Here is a 24174-nt window from a genome sequence, read left to right as displayed (position 1 = left end):
TGGCTTCCTCATGTCCTGCAGTGAAACTCTGCTGGTTTTCAGTGCCCTCCAGCAGGCCTTTTTCCTAATACTAAGATGTCATCAGATATCTTTGGTTTGAGCAAGTAAGCCTTCCCCCCATGCCTGCCTCCTTTCATCTACTGGCCTTTCCACCCACGACACATCCGGTTATGGTTGTTCACACTCCCTCTCATTCTCAGGTAATTTTTCCTTCTTTAAATTTCTAAAGCACTTGATCCCACTCTGATTTTCCTTAAATGCCAGCTGGAGAAGGAAGCATTTTATTTTACTGATAAGAGGAGACCCCGAAGGTTCTGGGAGGGAGGATGATACTATTTTGACAGAGGTATGAAGGGGAGACTGGAGAAGTGACCAAACATGGAGGAGCCAGTTAGGGGGCCATTCGATGCTGGGGGGTGGGGAAGGGAAGAGGCAGTGAACTGGAACAGTGTCAGTGGGGATGAGCTTGCTGAAGCCGGAGCGACTCCAGATTGTAAAGACCGACGAGTCCAACAGTGAATAGGATGCTGGGGACAGGGGAGAGTGTGACTGGGGAGGAGAAAGGGGAGAGAGAGGTGCATCTGGACCAGGAGCAAGATGGTCAGCCCTGTCTGGGACTGGCTGGCCCAAGGACTCAGGTAGCCCATGTGCCTCCTACTGACACTCCCTACTATCACCCCTCCTTCAGCCTGGCAGCCATCCGAATGGAGGCAAAGCCGTAGTTGCCTATGAACCAATCAGAGAAGCACCCACGTCTCGGCCAGAGGGTATATTCAGGGTTATTGTCTGGCTCCCAACTGCACAGGGAACCTGAGTATAGGAAGAGGCAGTCTCATCTTGGAGGTCAGCAGGGTGGCTGGAGACCAACCCCCGAATCCAGTGGCATTTCCAACCCCACATGGGGCCTCAAACTTACACAAAAGCCATAGATGAATTCTGGGGCTATCTGTTCTCCTTTACTTGACTTATTTTTCCTTCAGACACTGTATTTCTAAGGGCAGAGTCTGGGTTTTCCTTATTTTAATATTTATTCCTCCATCTATTCAAAATTTTTGGTTTAGCATCTCTTATGTTGTTTATTATCTGTTCCAGGCACTGAAATACAGTATAGCTAAAAATGACAAAGTTCTTGTCTTCCTAGAGCTTACATTCCAGAAGGAGAAGCTAAATAATAAGCACTGAGTCCAAACAAATATGAGTCATTTCACTTGGCGATGAGTGTTACAGCAAAATATAAACCAGGGAGACAGGAGTCAGAGTGCGGGAGCAGGCGGTGGGGTTGCTATTTCATTCTGTGTGATCAGCAAAGACCTCTCTGTCAGTTTATGGCTCAAATGTATCTCTGAGGGGCTCCCCTCAGAGGAGTAAACACCAGTGTTTACTGAATGGCTAATGGTTAAATGAACTGCCTAATGTGTGTGTGTGTTCGTGTGGAGAAAGAGAGAGAGAGAGAGACTGTTTAAACCACAGGATCAGGATGACTAAAAATGGTATTCTGTATACTCCTGAAAGCCATTTTATGGTCACAAAGATGAGTGATGGAGAACTGACCTCTAAAGTTTCCCAGTCAGGCAAATTCCAATATACTTAGTCAGATACACCTCTGATCAGAGTTCAGTATGCTTGAAACAATTTATCCAAGTTCCTTCGAGATAAGGGCATCTAAAATTCAACCCCTTTTGACTATTTCTGTGTTTGAGAGAATTAGTCACATATTTAATTTTTAATAAAGCAATAAAAATGCATTTTGAATTTTGGCATTTATGATAAATTTCTTAAAAATGTGTTTTGATTTTGAATTACTGTAAATTTTTTTGCTATTTGTTTATTTGAAACACTTTATTTGAAAATTCATATTTATGCAATTGAAAAGAACAGGAATGCATAAAACATATATCGGTGTACTGGACAATGGGTTTCAAATAATATTATGTCTATGTATATTTTAAGAATAGGATTTATTTTTAACCTAGCAAAAAAGTTGCCAGAGAACACCCGGTGCTATTCTGTACTTTGAAAACAAGATTTCTGAGCCTTTACCTTTCATTTTATTTGAAAGATACTTTATTTTAATATATTCTCTATTCTCAAAATTGCCAACTTGAAGATATGTCAAAATGAGCTCAGCATTACATCTTCTGCCAAGAATTTCAGACCCACTCTCAGTGACTGGATGGTGACTTTGTAATTTATATACAATGTCCATAAAAGCAATATATGCTTCTCTACTGAAATGAAAAGGCAAAATCAGAGTTCTGTGGTTGAATTCATCCTCTTGGGCTTTTCTAGCTTTCCTGAACTCCAAGAGCAGCTCTTTGGGGTTTTCTTGATTGTTTATCTGGTGACTCTAGTAGGAAATGCCCTCATCATTGTCATCATCTCCCTGGAACAGAGCCTCCATGTTCCCATGTACCTGTTCCTCCTGAACTTGTCTGCGGTAGATGTGAGTTTCAGTGCGGTCATTATGCCTGAGATGCTGGTGGTCCTCTCCACTGAGAAAGCTACAATTACTTTTGCAGGCTGTTTCACACAAATGTATTTTCTTCTTCTCTTTGGTGGGACTGAGTGTTTTCTCCTGGGGGCAATGGCTTATGACCGATTTGCTGCAATCTGCCATCCTCTGAGCTACCCACTGGTTATGAACAGAAGGGTTTTCATGAAATTGGTGATGTTCTCATGGGTTTCAGGAATCATGGTGGCTACTGTGCAGACCACATGGGTTTTTAGTTTTCCCTTCTGTGGCCCCAATGAAATTAATCATCTCTTCTGTGAGAGCCCCCCAGTGCTAGAGCTCGCATGTGCAGACACCTTTCTGTTTGAAATCTATGCATTCACTGGTACCATTTTGATTGTCATGGTTCCTTTCTTGTTGATACTCTTGTCTTACATTCGCATTCTCTTTGCCATCCTGAAGATGCCATCAACCACTGGGAGGCAAAAGGCCTTTTCCACCTGTGCCTCCCATCTCACCTCAGTTACCCTTTTCTATGGCACAGCCAATATGACTTATTTACAGCCCAAATCTGGCTACTCCCCAGAAACCAAGAAGCTGATGTCATTGTCTTACTCACTTCTTACACCTCTCCTGAACCCACTGATCTACAGCTTGCGGAACAGTGAGATGAAAAGAGCTTTGATGAAGTTATGGCAAAGAAAAGTGGATTTACACCCATTCTGACTGTGTTGGGAAGCTGTGTGATGCTGGATCACTGCCCAACTGAATTTTATTTAAATTTAATAAGTGACCAACCATTCGGCATTTCCTGGTTTGAAATTGTTAAGTTTGTTGAGTTTTCCGAGTTCAGTAATATGTATCAGGGATCCCTCTCTTTTGGTAATATACTTTTGTCACAAAATTTTCATTGATACATATTTCACTACATACACTACAACAGTTTATTTATCTGTTCCTCTATTATGATCATCCAGGTCATTACTGGAATATTGTCATTAAGTTGAAGCTTCAATAAACACTTCGTTGTATATGTTCATATGTACTGATGTTTTATTTCTGTGTGATAGATCCCTCAAAGTGGGTCTGAGGGGATGAAGAATATGTGTGCTTATAAGTTTTAATAGCTGTTGCAGAATTACTTTTCAAAATGTTTGTGACTTTTGGATGAACATGAAGGTCTACCTGCTCTGCTAACAGGGTAGAGCTTCAAGTCACCAATGAATAGGTGAGATTTTTATTTTTAGAGTGAAAATCTGTACCATGATGAGTAAAGAAAAAGCAGCTTTTATGGTCCCCCACTTCGGTTCTAACTTCATGGAGTCACTCAGATTATTAATCAAACAAGATTTCTCTGTATTTTTCCAGATACTCATCCAGTATTGGTGACCAAAAAACTGCATGAGAATTTCCCTTAAGTCTCACTTGATACTATTAGCATCTTTCTACTAAAAATCACAGTTTTTAAAGACTTTTGTTACACTTCTCTTTGTAGGCCCAAAAGTCCCCCTATGTTTATAAACATAGAATGATTCATTTTTTTAACTGTGAAAACTAATGATTAACCATTTGTGCTTGTTTTCTATGGTTCTTGAGTAACATCATTACCTGTGCTCCTTCTCTAGAATAATTTCTCATCTTGCAACATTTGGAATAGTTAATGCTTGCTTTCTATTTTAATGTTGCTTTCATCAATAGAGAGGACCCCTTCTCTTGAATCTCTTCTTATGAATCACATAAGTGCCCATTGCCCTTAGTTTCCACTCTAGGGCTGCTAATAAAGGGGTAAGAAACCATTCACATTGTCATTCAGCTGTGAGAAAAACAATTTTTTAATGACCACAGGCCTCTGCTAAAGATGAGATACAGAGGTGAAAAACTGGATTTTCACAAAAAGAAATTTCATCATTAAATGATTGAAATCATTTTGAGTAATATTGTTACATTATCTTTACTAGGGCTTTAAACAGGCATTTGGAAATCCTTTCATTGGATTTCATCTGTCTCTTGGTGTCCTGAAATTTCCTTCTCATACTTCTTAGGGGGACCAATTAAATAAGGCCATTCAGGAAAAAAAAATCTCTGAAAGCCTTAATCCCAAGCCAAATATTCAGCCTCATTTTGATTTTTGTTCTTTGTTTCTGTCTCAGGTGAGCAATAAAAGTGAATTGGTAAAGGTCCAAGGTTTGGTTGCACATGTGATGATTTCAGAGTCACCTTGCCTCCGTTTCGTTATACCTTTGGCAAAACACAGTTAGTCCTAAAGAACACTGTTATAATTTTACTCTCAATAGCAACAATTCTGGCCATGTCAGCTTTAATCTCATGGCAGCTATGAGGACTGATATTTGAAATCAGGTTTTTCTAGCTTTGAAGTTGTCACCAAGGCTCTACACTTTAAGAACCACAGTCCTAGAGAACTCAGTTCTTTCACGTTTGGAGAAGGGACATTGTGGGCTGCACTTCCCACACCTGGCCCATGTGACGGGTTCATGCCTGGGGTGTAATCCCACCAGGGAAAATGATGTGGAAGGATTCTTGGATTGGATTCTATGAATGAAAACCCCATTTCCTCAGGATAACTGATACACTTCCCACCGGACAAAGATGGAATAGAATGAATCTCTAAGTGTTGTTAGCATTCAAGTGTTGCCTGGATGAGAGAGATTCCTTGAGGTTGGAAACTGCAGCGATGAGAAGCAGACAGAGGTAACCTGGGCAAATCTAAGTCTGCAGGTCTAGTCATTTCTTCAGTCTACTGGGAATGAGTCACCGGTTTTATCATTGCTCAAGCCAGCTTAGACTGATCCCTAAGTCCCTGAATTTCATACATACCCATGTAGCTAATAATGTTATATTTATTACAGAGAAAGTAACAGAACCAGAGAAGTTAAATGATTTGCACAAGTCACACCAACTAGCCTAGAATTTTTGACTCCTATTTAAAACATTCTGCCTATGAAATCAATAGTAATGATGTTTTTCTCAAAAATCTTCAGTGAGTCTCTGTTTCTACTTGAAACAATCAAAAGTTCTGGGATGGGGTTGGGGGAGGACATCCGGGCTTTCTACAAAGAGGCTTCAACCTGCTTGCCTTAGATTGTTTCCCACCATCATACAAACTGTCTTGCCCCCAAGCATTCTCTACCTCTAGTTCTTCTGCCTGTGCTCACATTTCCCTCACCCCACTGCTCACTTCTTTCCCCATTTACAACCTTTATTCAGCCTCTGTTTTCACCTCCTCTTGGGAGATCTCATGGTGAAGTTGAGTCTCTTGTGTGAAGAAGCGGTTATTCCCTCCAGTAACGTGAGGGAATGGGACTCCAGGTGTGCACTCTTGAGCCTCTCTCACCTGAGTTGTCATGGAAAAATATGAGAAAGCAGGTAAAAGTGATTCCAAGTTCTTCAGGGAGGCGTTCTCCAGGGCACATGATTCAATGCCTTATCATGCTCTAGAAGCAGTGCCCTGAATCACTGAGTTGCATTATGAGAAGGTGGCTTTTGACCAGAGGTAAAACTGATAAAGTGGTGTGAAATTTAAAGAGACAGAGTCAGTGGGTAAGAAAGTGGAGACTCTGCTGCATGCCTGCTGGTGTATTTTCCATATATAACTCATCCTCACCTGATAGCTGGAGATGCTGTTGAAGTGACATGTCAGTGCTCAGGAACCACTAGACTCAGTTGGAACACTGGACTCAGTAGACGCTCTGGTTTTGAGGCTAGCCAGTTCCTTTTTCTCTCCTTTTCATAGAAAAGTTCAGGCAATAATTAGAGGTGTAAGTACTTTGCATGCCCTAATGTTCACATCTTAGATGTTTGCAACTGGAAGGGAAACAATCCAGTTCCTATCTTTTTCAGTTGTAAGGATGGAAGCTAGAAAAGAATGATCTGCCTAGGTATGATCATGTCAGTGAGTTATCAAGACAACATCGAGATCTTCTTAATTATATAGAAAATGTGGAGCATCTGTGGTCAGTTGCTCTTTCCACTCATGAACAATTTGTTCCTTAAATGCTTATAGTCAGTCCTAAAAATGTTTTCTATTTTATTTATATCATACTCCAAGTGTGCTAATTTTTAAACTATATCCACTTAAAAATATTTGGAAGTGAATACACATTATTTTTTTCTCCATTAGAAATGGGTTTAGATATTTGATCCTGCAGAGTCTACGTTTTTAAATTATGGAGATTTTTTGACATCTAAAATATAATTATTATGGTTAATACAGACATGGATTTTAATACATGATTATGGTTAAACTCAGAAATAAATCAACTTGTCTTCTGTCTGCTACCATCCTACTAATCCGCACTCAAGACAGGACTGATTACATGTGTTCAGCTTGCTGCACCCTTCTGTTCTGGGTTCCTGATCTCTCACAGTGAACTTCTGCTGGTTTTCAGAGTATCACGCAATGGTCAATTGTAGTGTAAGTTGTTATCAAATACCTTTTGACTTGAATCAGTTGGACTGCCTCCTTCTGTCTTTGCCCTTCAACTTAATATACCTTCCACATACGAGATTCCATAGTTATGATTGTTCACCCTCCTTCCCCATTCAGAAGTAACCTTTCCCTCATTGCTATGTCTAAAGCACATGTTGTTACCCCTGCTTCCCAACAGTGTGGTGTACTGGTGGTGCTACTCTTCTTTTTGACAGCCTATTCCTTTAATATATAGTCTGAATTTTCCTAATTGCTTTATTTCAGTATTCATCAAATATTGGCTCAGCATCTGTTATGGGCTTGAGACTGTTCTAGGCATTATGAATATAACAAGGAATAAAACAAAATCTTTGTCCTCCTAGATTTTATATTTTAAGGGAAGGAGTAGAAATATATAATGCAAGTGGATGATAATGGAGAAAAATAGAGCACAGTATGAACGATAGAGCATACTGAGGTAGTGGGGGGTGGGGTGCTCTTTCATGTGGCGTTGTCAGCTCTCTGTTGAGCTGTGGACTCAAGTGTATGCCTGAATTGCTGAGCCTAGAAAATAGTGGGTGCTCATGTATGTTTGTTGGATAAGTAATGCTTAATTGCACTACTTGATGAGAAGGAGAGTAGGGGGAGAGAGATAAATGAGAGAAAGGGAAGGAGAGAGAAAGAGACAGAGAGAAAAGGAGGGAGAGAGATTTAAACATTTAAATCTCAATTTCACAATAATCAAAAGTTGAACTTTTTCTTAAGTCATCACAGTCACAGGGATGGCTGATACCAGGGTTAGTAGTTATCAATAAACCAGAAGTAAATTCACATCGTTTACAGGCACTACTAAAATACAACCCCATTTGTGTATTTCTGCAGTGTTGTCACATTTAGTTAAGTCATATATAGTCATTTTAAGCCTAATGAATGTTATAATAAACTTGTATCAACTGGGTGACTTTTAATTATTAGGTTGTTATAAACATTTTGGGGGTATCTTTTTCTATTTGTCACTTTTGACACCTTGTTTTTTTGTTCAATTAGATTTTATATTTACATAAAATTGGGAAAAATAGATGATACCTATAGCAATGTAATAGGAATGTGGCATAGTTATAAAATATTTGTTTGCTTTCAGGCTATGTTGAAATTTTCAAAGTACATAGTGTATGAGTTGTGCTGTAAGTACAAGAACTTTGATATATTTTGTGCTATTCAGATAAGATTTCTTAGCAGGAATTATTCATTCTCCTTTTATATTTGAAAACTCCATTAATTGAGGTAATTAGCTATTCTCCAAAATTACCAAACTAAATTTCTGTCAGCATAGATTCCTCTTTATAGCTTTTTCCAGGATTATCTGGGGTGAATGAAGACTTGAACTCTCAAGGATTGGTTTGTGACTTCATAATTTCTATACGATGTCCATAAAAACAATGTATTTTCCACTACTGAAATGAATTGGCAAAATCAGAGTTCTGTGGTTGAATTCATCCTCTTGGGCTTTTCTAGCTTTCCTGAACTCCAAGAGCAGCTCTTTGGGGTTTTCTTGATTGTTTATCTGGTCACCCTAGTAGGAAATGCCCTCATCATTGTCATCATCTCCCTGGAACAGAGCCTCCACGTTCCCATGTACCTGTTCCTCCTGAACTTGTCTGTGGTGGAAGTGAGTTTCAGTGCGGTCATTATGCCTGAGATGCTTGTGGTCCTCTCCACTGAGAAAGCATCGATTTCATTTGTGAGCTGTTTTGCACAGATGTATTGCATTCTGTTTTTTGGTGGGACTGAGTGTTTTCTCCTGGGGGCAATGGCTTATGACCGATTTGCTGCAATCTGCCATCCTCTGAGCTACCCACTGGTTATGAACAGAAGGGTTTTCATGAAATTGGTGATGTTCTCATGGGTTTCAGGAATCATGGTGGCTACTGTGCAGACCACATGGGTTTTTAGTTTTCCCTTCTGTGGCCCTAATGAAATTAATCATCTCTCTTGTGAAACCCCAGCAGTGCTAGAGCTCGCATGTGCAGACACCTTTCTGTTTGAAATCTATGCATTCACCGGTACCATTTTGATTGTCATGGTTCCTTTCTTGTTGATACTCTTGTCTTACATTCGCATTCTCTTTGCCATCCTGAAGATGCCATCAACCACTGGGAGGCAAAAGGCCTTTTCCACCTGTGCCTCTCATCTCACCTCAGTTACCCTCTTCTATGGCACAGCCAATATGACTTATTTACAGCCCAAATCTGGCTACTCCCCAGAAACCAAGAAGCTGATGTCATTGTCTTACTCACTTCTTACACCTCTCCTGAACCCTCTGATCTACAGCTTGCGGAACAGTGAGATGAAAAGAGCTTTGATGAAGTTATGGCAAAGAAAAGTGGATTTACACCCATTCTGACTGTGTTGGGAAGCCATGTGATACTTAAATTCAATAATGGTGAAAATATTTGCATTTTTTGATATTGATATATTTAATTTGTTGAGTCTCCAAGTTTTAAAATATACCATGTGTCCTCTCTTTTCATAGAGTATTGTTGTCATTTCTTTTTCATAGATATATAAGTTTCAATGCCATATAACATGCTAGTTTATTCCTCTATTATGGTCATTTAGATCATTACTAGATTATTGTCATAAAGATGAAGCTTCAAATAAATACCTAGTTGCATATGTTCAACATACTGATGTTTTACATCTGTATCATAGGTTACTCAGAGTAGGCTTGGTAAGATGAAGAATATGTGTGCTTATAAACTTTAAGAGCTATTATAGAATTACCTTGCAAAATGATTATAATTTTTCAGGCTGATGTGAATGCCCACTTGCTCTGCTATCAGGGAGCAATGAGCTTCAAGGCACCAACAAATAGGTGAGATTTTTACTTTTGGAGTGAGAATTGGTACCATGAATGAATAAACAAAGTGCAGCTATTTTGGGGAGACCAAATTGGTGCTACTTCATGGATTCATATAGATTGTAATTCAAAACAGGATTACTCTGTATTTTTCCAGATACTCATCCAAAGTTGGTGACCTTCGAACTACATGAGAACTTTCCTGAAGTCTCACTTGATAGTATTAGTATCATTTTTACTAATAGACTGCTCTTTTTAGAGCCCCCAGATACTTTATTTATAGACAATGGATAACTCATTTTGAAAATATTTTGTGAAAGCAGTATACTTGACATATTGTATATTTTCTGTGTTCCTTGAATCACATGGCTGATTGTGTGGTCTTTCTCAGCATGAATAATATCTCATCTTGCAACACTTGGAACATTTCATGCTTGCTTCATGTTTAAATATATCTGTAAGTGAATGGAGAGGGACCCCTTTTATCTACTCTGCATCATATGAGATCATGAGATGGTACAGCCCTTAATTTCTGCTCTGGGGATAGTTATGAAAGGATGATTCATGGTGGTCCTTTGAAGCTGTCATTCAGCTGTGGAAAACGATTTTAAAAAATTACCACTGCTTCTGTCAAAAATCAGAAGGGTAAAATGATTAGATTTTCACAAATAGGAATTTCATTATAAATATTTGAAACCAGTTTGAGTAGTATTTAAATGTTGTATATTTTTCAGTAGGGCATTAGACAGACATATACAAATCCTTGTAGCAGATTCTGTCTCTTATTGTCCTGAAATTTCTTTCAGAAGAACCTATCATTTGAAATAATATACACATTATGGGGATCACAGAAGAAGAGAGAGAAACTGACAGGAAGTTTAGTTAGAGAAATAATGGCTAAAAACTTCCCAAAGTTAGGGAGACAAGTGGGCATCCAGATTCATGATGATCAAAAGTCCCCAGACAGGTTGAACCCGAACAGGGCTACACCAAGACACAATATAATTAAGTTGACAAGAATAAAAGACAAGAGTCAAGTCAAACAGAGTATTTTAAAAGCATCAAGAAAAAAGTGACTCTTCACATACAAGTTTGACCCATTTAAAAGATAAGTGGATTTCTCAACAGAAACTTTGCAGGCCGGGAGAGAATGGGATGATATAGTAAAGATATTTAAATTAAAAAACCAACAAAACAAAAGCTAAGAGAGTTCCTTACCACTAAGACCTGCTGTAAAAGTGGTTTAAAGGGAGTTTTCAAGGTTAAATGAAAGGTCATAAATTAACAATATAAAACATAAGACTGTGTAAAAAGAACCAGTAAAGGTAAATATCTAGTCAGCTTCAGATTCTCCAATTTAGTAGTGGTGATGAATAAATTACTTTCAACTCTTGTTAAAAACAGATGTATTAAAAATAACTGTGACCACAACAACTTGTTATTGGATATACAACATGAAAAAGAGGTAAGTTGTAGCGCTAAAAACCTAAAATGTGAAGGGAGAGAAATAAAAATATAGCTTCTGTATACCATCATAGTTCAGTTGTTCTCAACTTAAAATATTATGTTGTAACTATAAGCTTCATAAGCACAAGGGAAAACCCTGTAGTAGATACACAAAAGATTAAGACAAGAGAATCAAGTTGTATGACCACAAAAATTCACCAGATCTCAAAGGAAGACATCAACAGATGATGAAGGGAACAAAATAACAACAAAAACAGTCAGAAAACAACAAAGAAATTGGCAATTGCAAGTCTTTACTATCATATAACTAAACACAAATGGATTAAATTCTCTAGTCAAAAGATATGGAATGGCTGAATAGATAAAAAATCAATATTCAATGATATACTGCCTATAAGAGACTCACATTAGCTTTAAGGGCACACATAAGGTGAACATGAAGGAACAGAAAAAGATATTCCAAGCAAATGATAATGAAAAGAGAGCAATGATAGCTACACATGTATCAGACAAAATAGATTTTAAGCTAAAAAAAATGTCACACGAGACAAGATCATTATATATGATAGAGGAGTCACTTTATGAAGAAGATATGACAATTGGAAATATTTATGTACTGAACACTGGAGGATCTAAATATATGAAGCAAATACTTATAGAATTAAAGGAGAAATAAACAGCAATACAGTAATAGTAGGGTACATTACAGTAGTCTCCTACTAAAGTAACCATTCTCAAAAAGGTTAGATAATTGAGACAGAATATCAATAAAGAAACAGTAGATCTGAATAATAATATAGACCAAATGGACATAATAAGCATATACAGAATATTTTATCCAACAGTGGCAGAATATACATTCTTCTCAAGTACACACAGGATATTCTCCAGGATAGATATATGTCTGGGCACAAAACAAGTCTCAGCAAACTCATGAAGATAGAAATTATATCATGTATCTTTTCCTGATCACAATGGCATGAAACTAGAAATCAATAACAGGAGAAAAACTGGAGAATTAAAAAACATGTGAAAATTAACCCATTTCTGACCAACCAATGGATTGAAGAAAAAATGCAGAACTTAAAAATGTGTTGAGACAAATGAAAATGGAAACACAGCACATAAAAACTTATGGGATGCAGCAAAAGCAGTTGTAAGAGGAAAAGTCAGAGAAACAAATGCCTATAGTAAGAAAAAGAAAGCTCTCAACAACTGACCAACACTATACCTCAAGAAACTAGGAAAAGAAGAACAAAATAAGCCTAAGGTTAGTAGAAGAAAGGAAATTATAAAAATTAGATCAGAAATAGTGAAACAGAGACTAAAAAAACAATAGAGCAGATCAATGAAATTAACAGTTGGTGTTTTGAAAAGATAAAATTGAAAAAAAGAGAGAGATGACTCATAAATATAATCAGAAATGAAAGAGGAGACATTACAACTGATACCAATGATGCCATCATTGCTCAAGCCAGTTTAAACTTATTTCTAAGTCTCTAATTTTCATATGTACCCCCTGTGACTGATAATGTTATGTTTATTTTACAGAGAAAGTAATAGAATCAAAAGTTATATGAAGTAAAAGAAGAGAAGTTAGATGATTTGTACAAGTCAAACAAACTTTGACTCCTAATTGAAATGTTCTATGAAATTAATTGTAATGATTTTCTCAATTAATATCATAATATAATCAACAACCACATCATTCCTCAAATAATTGGTTTTTCTCAAAAAATTTCAGTGCCTCTCTGTTTCTACTTGAAACAATCAAAAGTTCTGGGATGGGGTTGGGGGAGGACATCCGGGCTTTCTACAAAGAGGCTTCAACCTGCTTGCCTTAGATTGTTTCCCACCATCATACAAACTGTCTTGCCCCCAAGCATTCTCTACCTCTAGTTCTCCTGCCTGTGCTCACATTTCCCTCACCCCACTGCTCACTTCTTTCCCCATTTACAACCTTTATTCAGCCTCTGTTTTCACCTCCTCTTGGGAGATCTCATGGTGAAGTTGAGTCTCTTGTGTGAAGAAGTAGTTATTCCCTCTAGGAACGTGAGGGAATGGGACTCCAGGTGTGTGCTCTTGAGCCTCTCTCACCTGAGTTGTCATGGAAAAATATGAGAAAGCAGGTAAAAGTGATTCCAAGTTCTTCAGGGAGGCGTTCTCCAGGGCACATGATTCAATGCCTTATCATGCTCTAGAAGCAGTGCCCTGAATCACTGAGTTGCATTATGAGAAGGTGGCTTTTGACCAGAGGTAAAACTGATAAAGTGGTGTGAAATTTAAAGAGACAGAGTCAGTGGGTAAGAAAGTGGAGACTCTGCTGCATGCCTGCTGGTGTATTTTCCATATATAACTCATCCTCACCTGATAGCTGGAGATGCTGTTGAAGTGACATGTCAGTGCTCAGGAACCACTAGACTCAGTTGGAACATTGGACTCAGTAGACTCTCTGGTTTTGAGGCTAGCCAGTTCCTTTTTCTTTCCTTTTCATAGAAAAGTTCAGGCAATAATTAGAGGTGTAAGTACTTTGCATGCCCTAATGTTCACATCTTAGATGTTTGCAACTGGAAGAGAAACAATCCAGTTCCTACCTTTTTCTACTGTAAGGATGGAAGCTAGAAAAGAGAGAGGTCTGCCTAAGTGTTTCATGTCAGTGAGTTATCAAGATGGCATCAAGATCTTAGTTATACAGAAAATGTCGAACATCTGTGGTCAGTTGCTCTTTCCACTCACGAACATTTTGTTCCCTAAATGCTTATAGTCAGTCTTAAAAATGTTTTCTACTTTATTTATACTATACTCCAAATCTGCTAATTTTTAAACTCTATCCACTTAAAAATATTTCAAAGTGAATCATGTTATTCTTTTTATCATTAGAAATGGGTTTTAGATGTTGGATCCTATCATTTTATTTTGCTAATTTTGGGTGACTTTTTGATATCCAAATATAATTATTATGGTTAATACAGATGTTTAATTCTAATGGATGATGTGGCCAAGCTCAGAAACAAATCAGCTCACCTTCTACTGTCTGCTAATGTCCTCTGATCTGCACTCAGGACGATTTTAAATGTCTTCAGCTTGCTGTGTCCTTTTCTTCTCCTGGATTCCTCATCTACTACGATGTACTTATGCAGATTTTCAAAAAAATCAAAGGCCAGTAGACTTCTATTGTAATGCTAAGGTATCATTAAATACCTTTGACCCATCCCTCCTCATGTCTTCCTCCTTCCGACTAATGTAACTTCCAGTCATGACATCCTGATGATGGATGTTCACATGCCTTCCCCATTCAGAAGTGACCTATATTCCACTGGAATGTCTAAAGCACTTGTTTTCACCTCTGCTTCCCTAGTGTTGTGTGCTTGTGTCACTTTTCTATTAGACACTCTATTACTTAAAGGGATAGTGCATTTTCCTCATATGTTTATTCCTTTATTCATCAAATACTGGTTTAACATCTTTTATGGTCCAGGGACCATTGTAGACATTGTGGCTATAGCAAAGAAGAGAACTAAATCTTTGACTCCTGGAATTTATATTTTCATGAGACAGATTTTACGAGTATATATAATATGTATAATGTATGTGACATATACTTATGTATATGTCACATACAGTTACATATGTATACATTCAATATACATACATGTATATATTGCAAACAAAACTATGTGTTCATAATACAGTATGTAATTATAAATGTAAATACACATGTAAAATCTCTCACTAAAAATATATACATACATATGTGTATAATGTCAGCTAGTGATAATGGAGAAAAATAGAGCAAGGTATAAGACATAGGCACTAGAGTGCTGAGGTGGGGGTGGGATGCTATTTTATGCAATGTCTTCAGCTCTCTGTTGAGCTGTGGAATCAAGTGTGTGCCTGAGATTACTGAGGGTAGGAAATGGAAGGTGCTCAATCATTGTTTGTTGAATAATTAATGATTAAATGAGCTTCTTGATGAAAAGGAAAGTTGGAGAGAAAAGAGAGAGAGGAAGGGAGACAGGGGAAATGCTTAAATCACTGTTTCAGAATGATCAAAATGGACTTTTCTTAAGCCATCACAGTCACAAAGATGAGATATCCAGAATCGGCCCTTAGAATTCCCCATGCAGGCCAGTCTCAATATTATTGGCCATGACCATTCTATGCAAAAATCCATAAGCCTGAAGTCCATTCATGTTATTCATAGATAACCTCAGTAGGTACATCTAAAATACAATCTCTCATGTGTTCCTGCAGTTTTCATATTTAACCAAGTCACATACAGACTTTTTTGAATGTGATGAATATTTATAGGAAATAGAAATCAACTGTGCTTTAACATTGAATTATTAGGTTGTTATCAAAATTTTTGTGGGTATCCTTTTCCATTTGTCTAATGTTTAATAATTTGTTTTTTGTAGCCTAAAGTTTCATACTTATATAAAAGAAAAATAGATGATATTGATAGCAGTGTCATGGAGTGAGAACCTAAATTATAAAATATTATTGCTTGTTTTAAGGCCATATTTAATTTTCAAACTACATGATGTACAAGTTGCAAAAGAATTTTGATATTATTTTGTATTTTTCAGAAAGGATTTCTGAGCCAGAATTCTTCATTTCCTCTTTTCTTATTTGAAAGATTCATTAATTTGAGTATTGGCTCTTCTCCAAAATTGCCAGACTGCAATCTGTCAGCGTGAGCTCCTTTTTACCTCTTTTGAAAAGAGTATGTGGGATGATTGCAGGCATTGACTTTCAGCGATTGGGCTGTGACTTTGTAATTTATATACAATGAACATAAAAATAATATATACTCCATACTGAAATGTATTGGCAGAATCAGAGTTCTGTGGTTGAATTCATCCTCTTGGGTTTTTCTAGCTTTCCTGAACTCCAAGAGCAGCTCTTTGGGGTTTTCTTGATTGTTTATCTGGTCACCCTAGTAGGAAATGCCCTCATCATTGTCATCATCTCCCTGGAACAGAGCCTCCACGTTCCCATGTACCTGTTCCTCCTGAACTTGTCTGTGGTAGATGTGAGTTTCAGTGCGGTCATTATGCCTGAGATGCTTGTGGTCCTCTCCACTGAGAAAGCATCGATTTCATTTGTGAGCTGTTTTGCACAGATGTATTGCATTCTGTTTTTTGGTGGGACTGAGTGTTTTCTCCTCGGGGCAATGGCTTATGACCGATTTGCTGCAATCTGCCATCCTCTGAGCTACCCAGTGATTATGAACAGAAGGGTTTTCATGAAATTAGTAATGTTCTCATGGGCCTTAGGTTTCATGCTAGGTACTGTGCAAACATCATGGGTGTCTAGTTTTCCCTTCTGTGGCCCCAATGAAATTAATCATATCTCCTGTGAGACTCCCCCAGTGCTAGAGCTTGCATGTGCAGACACCTTTCTGTTTGAAATCTATGCATTCACCGGTACCATTTTGATTATCATGGTTCCTTTCTTGTTGATACTCTTGTCTTACATTCGCATTCTCTTTGCCATCCTGAAGATGCCATCAACCACTGGGAGGCAAAAGGCCTTTTCCACCTGTGCCTCCCATCTCACCTCAGTTACCCTCTTCTATGGCACAGCCAATATGACTTATTTACAGCCCAAATCTGGCTACTCCCCAGAAACCAAGAAGCTGATGTCATTGTCTTACTCACTTCTTACACCTCTCCTGAACCCACTGATCTACAGCTTGAGAAACAGTGAGATGAAAAGAGCTTTGATGAAGTTATGGCAAAGAAAAGTGGATTTACACCCATTCTGACTGTGTTGGGAAGCCATGTGATTTTCTTTTATATAAATATGAAATTAAAAAACGGTTTGCATTTCTTGGTATGAGTATGCTTAACTTTTTGAGTTCTACACATTTGATAATATACTAGGGGTATCTATATATATTAATGTTTTAATTCTTTTTTACATAGATGCATAATATTCCTTAATATTGAGTATATCACAATTTCTTGTTTATTTGTAGCTCTACACATGTTTGCTAGTTTTTTGTCCCTTAGTGAATGTTAAAGAAACTAGTTTTATATGTTTATAAGTAACAGTGCCTTAATTTTTGAAAGGTAGGTTTCATAATGTGGGTTTATGGGTCAAAGCAACTGTGAGTTTGCAAGCTTTCATAAATATTACTAGACTCCTTTTTTAAATGATGTTAATTACTTTCAGATTGACTTTGAAGACTCACTGTGCTATACGGTCTGGGCTGAATGCCGAGAATCAACAAATAAAGAGATGAGATTTTTATTTTTGGAGTGAAAATTTGTTCCACAAATGAGTTGAAAAGAGCAGTTAATTTTGAGAGGACCACTCTGACTCTGTAGGGTCCTATAGGTATTGTAATCCACAAATGAATTTCATGTGGTTATTCTAGCATGTATTCATCTAGTTTGGACTAGAGAGCAACATGGAATTGTTTTTGAAGGTCATTTATTGTATTGCCTTTTCATTTATAAACTATTCTTCTGGAAATCTGGTCAAATTTCTGTTATAGAGCAAAAATACCCCCAATGTTTGCAAAACAATGTATAATTATTATTTTTGTGGTGGGACACAACTATAATCAATTGTGCTGATTTTCTATTGTCCTTGAGTCATATTGATATGTGTGCTACTTTCCCAGGATGAATAACTAGACACTTGGCAACAAATATAATATTTCATTCTTGCTTCCCATTTTAATATTGCTAGTAGGAAAAAAGGAAATGTTCCACTCACTGAATCTACATCAATGGACCACCACCCTTTTTCTGCTTCAGGAGAGGAAATAAAGTAGTTGGTCCATTTTCTCTTTGGAAACAGTCAATGATTTGATGTTAAAAACGTTTTTTTCTTCATATTTATACCTATCTTTGCCAAAAATGGGGGTGGAGGTGCAAATATGATTTGACTTTCAAAACCAAAACCAAAACCAAAAATCAGACAACAAAATTTCATTAGCAGATTGCCAAAACTTTGTGGGTAATATCTGCAGGTTATATAATACTGTTTCCAGTTAGACATCAAAGAAATATCAGCAAAGAATTTTGATTAAATCTCATTCCTTGATATCCTAAATTTCCTTTTCTTAGTTCTTAAAAAGATTAAGTAAGGCTTAAACAAACAAACAAAGGAAGCTAAATACAGAATTACCTTTTAACCATTCTTCAGGTCATCTGTTCATTCATTGATTGCATAAACCAATTTTTATTTTTTGATGTCTTCACTTATTTTATTTTATTTTTGCTTTATTCCCCAGCTTTATTGAGATGTGATTGACAAGTGAAATTGTATATGTTTAAAGTGTATAACATGAAGATTTGATATACATATCCATTGTGAAATGATTACCACAATCAAGTTAACTAACACACCCATCACTTCACATAGTTACCTTTTTTTTTTTTTTGGCTAAGAACATTTGGATCTGCTCTCTTAGCAAATTTCAAGTGTATAGTACAGTATTATTAACTATAGTCATGTTATACATTAGATCCTTAGAACTTAGTCATCTTGTAACTGAAAGTTTGTACCTTTTGACCAACATCTTCCTGTTTCTTCTACCTCTCAGCACCTGGCAACTAGCATTCTATTCTCTGTTCCTATGAATTAGACTTCAAAAGAAAGTTATTTATTTAGATTCTACATGTGATACCATATAGTATTTGTCTTTCTCTGACTCATTTCACTTAGCATAATGCCCTCAAGGACCATCCATGTTGTCACAGCAGGATATCTTTCTTTCTCAAGGCTGAATGATATTGTATTACATATATGTGTGTATATATATATATATATATATATATATATATATGATGGACACCTAGGTTCTCTCCATATCTTGGCTATTGTGAGTAATGCTGCAATAAATATGTGAGTGCAGATACCTTTTTGAAATCCTTTGAATCTTTGGATATATATTTTGATTTTGGGGGAAACCTACTTTCTGTTTTTCGTAGTGGCTGTATCAATTTACATTCCCACCAACAGTGCACAGAAGTTCCCTTTTCTCCACATCCTCACCAGCACTTGTTATCTCTTGTTTTCTTGATGATGGCTAGTCCAGCAGCTGTGAGGTGATACGGCATCTCAAGCCACATTTAATTTATCCAATCATCTGTTAATGGACATTTAGGCTGGTTCTATAACTTAGCTATTGTGAATAATGCTGCATAGGTGCATGTATCTTATCATATTAGTGTTTTCAGTTTCTTTGCATAAATACCCAGATGTGGCATTTCTGGATCATATGGTATTTCTATTTTTAATTTTTTGAGGAAAATCTCCATATTGTTTTCCATAGTGGCTGCACCAATTTACATTTGCACCAGGAGTGTACAAGTGTTTACTTTTCTGCACACATAGCTAACACTTGTTATTTCTTGTATTTTTTTATACTTATATTGTGGTTTTGATTTGCATTTCCCTGATGATTAGTGATATTGAGTATCATATCATGTACCTGTTGACCATTTGTATGTCTTCTTGGGAAAAATGTCAATTCAGTTCTGCCCATTTTTTAAATCAGTTTAGTTATATATTTTTTGTTATTGAGTTGTGTGAGTTCTTCATATATCTTGGATATTAATGTCTTATCAGACATATGATTTACAAATATTTTCTCCCATTCTGTATGTTGCCATTTAATTTCATTTTGTTGATTGTTTCTTTTGCTGTGTGGAAGGTTTTCAGTTCACTATAGTCCCACTTGCTGATTTTGTTGTTGTGGCTGTGTCACATACAAAAAAAATCATTGCCAACTTATGTCAAGAAGCTTGATCTCTATGTTTTCCAGCAGTTTTATGGTTATCAGGTCTTATGTTTAAATCTTTAATCCATTTTGAATTAATATTTGTGAGTGGTATATGATAGGGGTCCAATTTAATTTTTCTGCATGTCATAAGCCAGTTTGCCCAAGACAATTTATTTAAGAGACTATCCTTTCCCCACTGAGTCTTCTTGGCTCCCTTGCCATGTATTAGTTGACTATATGTGGGGATTTATTTCTGTGCTCTCAACTCTGTTCCATTGGTTTATATAGTAATTTTTATGTCAGCACCATGCTGTTTTAATTACTACAGCTTTGTAGTATAGTTTGAAATCAGGACATGTGATGTCTCCAGCTTTATTTTTCTTTCTCAGAACGGCTTTGGCTATTTGGGTCTTTTGTGGTTACATATGAATTTTAGGATTATTTTTTTATTTTTGTGGAAAGTCATTGGAATTTTGATAGAGGCATTGCATGTAAGGATGGCTTTGGAGAGTATTGACATTTTGACAATACTATTTTTCCATTCATTCTATGAGCACATAATACTTTTCCATTTATTTGTGTCTTCTTCAGTTTCTTTTATCAGTCTTGTAGTTTTCATTGTACAAATTTTTCACCTCTTTGGTTAAGTTTATTCCTAAGTATTTCATTGTTTTTGATGCTATCATGAATAAGATTTATTTTTAAAAATTTCTTCTTCATTCATTTCATTGTTAGTGTATAGAAATGTAATTTCTGTATGTTGATTTTATATTCTACAACTTTACTGAATTTGTTGAACCACTCTAGCAAATTAATTGAACCTGATGAGGGAGTTATAAGAACATCTGAAACGTAGCTAAGCTTCGTTGTGGTAACCTGGGGACCTACTACATGTGACTGGCATCTGAGGTGGTGTGATAGCAGTCCTGTGGGGCTGAGTCCTTAGCCTGTGGGTTCTGACATTATCTCTAGGTGGATAGTGTCAGAATTGAGGTCAGTTGGAGGACATCTAGCTGATGATGTGGAGAATTGTTTGGTGTGGGGAAAAGCCCCTGCATTTGGTGACCAGAAGTATCAGAAGTGAAGTGTTGTGAATCTGGTACTAGTGTGAGAGTAAAGAATGGTGACAGGTGGGAAACAGGTTTTTTGCCAATCCATAGCCATAGCAAAGTAATACAGCTGTGACAGGTGAAGCCTGGAGTTGATGCGGCAGTCAGTGTCTTAATGTGAGGAGCTTTTTGGGTTTCTGCAGTCCCCAACCTGCCCCTGCCCCTGTCCTCTCCTTGGCATAGTCACATTGGATCTTGGGGATGCCAGTGACTGGGAGGGCCTGGAGGGAAAAAGAGACACACTCACTGTGGAGGTGGAGGATCTGAGGAGGCCCTGCTGCTGTGTGAATTTCTTTTTTCTCTCCTTTGGTTGTGGCAGTTTTATCTGATCCTACCATGCACTTCAGCAGCCTGCTGAGATGAGGCTGTCACTTACCCAGCACCCCATCCAGGTTGGGGCTGTGCCAGGCTGGCTGTTTTTCAAGGGCCCTGCCAGGGAAATCCCATCGCTGCCTTACTAGGATGCCCTTCCACTTCCTTGAGGTCTAAGCGGGACAGGTGTTTCAGTGTATGAAATATCAAGACTGCCGGGCTGTTTCATGAGGTAGAGCAGGGCCCCACCCCTAGTTTTTTCATATGGTTGTGTCTAATTCCAGAGGAAAGAGAGGAAAATGCTCTAGGCCACCACTTGGGAGATCACAGCAGTCAACAAAAAAGGGCAGGTTCTACAAGACTCATGTCCTTATGACCTCCAGAGGGACTCCTTATACCAGTGAGGCGGGCAGAGCAATGCCCTGCTGCTGGACTCTCAGCAAATGAATGGTGTTCTGGCAAATGATCAGTATCTCTGCCGAGCAAATAAACTAAAGTAAGAATGGGACCAAACAGAGTTCTGGGGACAGGCTGCGTTTATATGTCCAGTCAACAAATGTCAGCCAAATCTAGTGAAGGTCCCCTGTAGCCGTGAACAGAGCAGCTGTGAGGTACCAGAGACGGCAAGAGCCCCGTTTCCTGAAGTCCAGGAGCAGCTACAGGGCCACAGGCAGTCCTGTGATGCCAGAGTCCTGAAGCCATAGCAAGATTATAGGTTCTTAATTCTTAGCTGTCATTAATTAGGACTGTTTAGTTTTTTAGAGTCTGAAGTACTTGGATACCTTGTGTTATTATTATTATTATACAGTTGTGTCTTGCCAGTGGGTTTCAGCCCCGGGCAAGTTCACTATGGATTCAATGTGACCAGAGAAATTGACAGCAAAACGTTTTTTTGGGAGAAAGTGTTTAATACTCAGCTTGTTCTCCTGGTGGTAGGTCGAGCACTAGCATCTCTGCCTCTGCCCAGAGCACTGACCAAGCTCTCTATATAGTGCAATAATAGCTTATTGCCTAAAGGTGGGGAAGTGGCAGCCCAGCAACAGGCCAGTTACATCATCAGGTGGTTTAAGTTCAGTGAGGATCCTGGCCATAGGAACCCCAACTTCCCCACAAATTGTTATTAAATGGGATTGTTATGGGTTGAATGGCGTTCCCCTCAAATTCGTATGTTCAAGTTCTAACCCCCAGCACCTCAGAATGTGACCTAATTTGGAGACAGGGTCAGTACAGGGATAATCAAGTTAAAGTGAGATCATCAGGGTGGGCCATCATCCAATATGACTGATGTCCTAACACAGGGAAATTTGGATACAGTTCTATGCAGAGAGGGGAGATGATGTGAAGAGACTTTAGGGAAAATGGCCATCTACAGCCAAGGAGAGAGGCCTGGCACAGTCCTTCCTCACAGCCCTGGGAAAGGACCAGCCCTGCTGACAGCTGATTTTGGACTTCTAGCCTCCAGAACTGTGAGATGATAAACTTTTGTTGCTTAAAACACCCAGTGTGTGGTCCTGTGTTATGGCAGCACTAGCAGACTAAAAGTAGTTTGGGTATTTTGGAGGGATATTTATTAAGTGTATTTTTTATGGAGATTTAATACTTGTTCATTAAAAGAAAACTGTAGCAGCCTCATAACTTGAAGTCAACCAAAAATTAACAGTTTGCTACCTATAACTATGTATTTAAAGTATAACCCAGATTGGAATCTGGGTGAGGGATCTTCTGTGGCCAGAAGCTGATTATGCCTGCAGGAAAGATTTTATGAAGGGGATTTCTTCTATGCAATTATGAGATTTTTTCAAAATGATGGGTAACAATTAGTAAATAAATAATTTGCCTTAAGCTTCATATAGATTCCATCCTGAACGTTAAAACACCTTACTTTTATTTTTAAGGGTTCACTACTTTTAACATTTTTAAAGCAGGTATGGTTTGCTGAATGGCCAGTTCACCTAAGGATTCTGACTATGAGTTGGGAGCTGGGTCAGTTCAAGCTCTGATAGTCCTGTTGGAGAGGCTACGACTTTTTAAAAAACTGAATATTACTATTCTTGAGTTTTTAATTTTAATGGCTGATCAGAGTGATTCTTTTCAGGAAGAATAAATGGATGGAATGTTGTAGGTAAAATTATAACATTTCCAGAACATCTCGCCTGGCTTTAGTGCATTTGCATATTCTCAGGGGTGGAGAGAAATTCATTTCCATGTCAGTGGGTAATTAACTGGGCAACCGAGGGCATGTTTGAACCTGAGAGTTTTAAGGGAGGGGCTTGCTGGCTTGCTTGCTTGCTTCTTCAGGAGCAGAGGAGAGAGATGGCCCTGGACTGCAGTTTCTAAGCAATAAACAGGTTTTAAACTTTATTTCTCCCTTTGACTGATTTCAGTTTTTAGAGCTGTTTTGCTCCAGGATTTCCTTACCCGAACTTACAAATGTTTATAGAAGTAACAGCACAACTGGAAATGTGGTTCTGCTGCCTTTATGCACATGTGACCACAGGTCTTGGTGCCACTGCTTTTTATCACAGTGTTTTCCTTAAAAGTCTGAAAATATTGTCATTTCATTCTGATAGTAAGTGTTACAAAGACTGGGACCAGCCTCCCTATCACTTGCTTTTTTCTGTAATAGATATTTGTAGGATGTGACCCTAACATCAAACAAAAACAGCCACAAATTTTGTTTGGGGATTTGTTTTCCTTCCACTCTCAGCTCAAGTGTTTGCAGCTCATGAACTTATACTTGCCAGCCACTGCAGGTAGCTTAATGGTGGAGTATGAAGCAGTTAGAGCCAATGAAATGCAAGGAAC

General features: G+C 37.8%; 3 protein-coding genes across 3 annotated transcripts; all 3 read left to right on the top strand.

The window, feature by feature from the left end:
• The first annotated feature begins 2233 nt into the window (after positions 1–2233).
• On the top strand, positions 2234–3178 carry LOC118973891 (olfactory receptor 10A3). Its single transcript, XM_037026314.2, has one exon. It carries the CDS (start codon positions 2234–2236, stop codon positions 3176–3178), a length of 945 nt encoding a protein of 314 aa, XP_036882209.1.
• A 5159-nt stretch (positions 3179–8337) lies between these two features.
• Positions 8338–9282, top strand: LOC118973892 (olfactory receptor 10A3-like). The gene has a single exon (XM_037026316.2). It carries the CDS (start codon positions 8338–8340, stop codon positions 9280–9282), a length of 945 nt encoding a protein of 314 aa, XP_036882211.2.
• A 6748-nt stretch (positions 9283–16030) lies between these two features.
• On the top strand, positions 16031–16975 carry LOC108384002 (olfactory receptor 10A3-like). Its single transcript, XM_037026315.2, has one exon. The coding sequence runs from the start codon at positions 16031–16033 to the stop codon at positions 16973–16975; it is 945 nt and encodes a 314-aa protein (XP_036882210.2).
• The last annotated feature ends 7199 nt before the right edge of the window (positions 16976–24174 follow it).

The sequence above is a fragment of the Manis javanica genome, chromosome 11 (assembly GCF_040802235.1).
Source record: "Manis javanica isolate MJ-LG chromosome 11, MJ_LKY, whole genome shotgun sequence".
In the NCBI taxonomy this organism is placed as follows: domain Eukaryota; kingdom Metazoa; phylum Chordata; class Mammalia; order Pholidota; family Manidae; genus Manis; species Manis javanica.
Note: the sequence above shows the minus strand (reverse complement) of the source record. Positions and strands in the feature narration are given on the sequence as shown.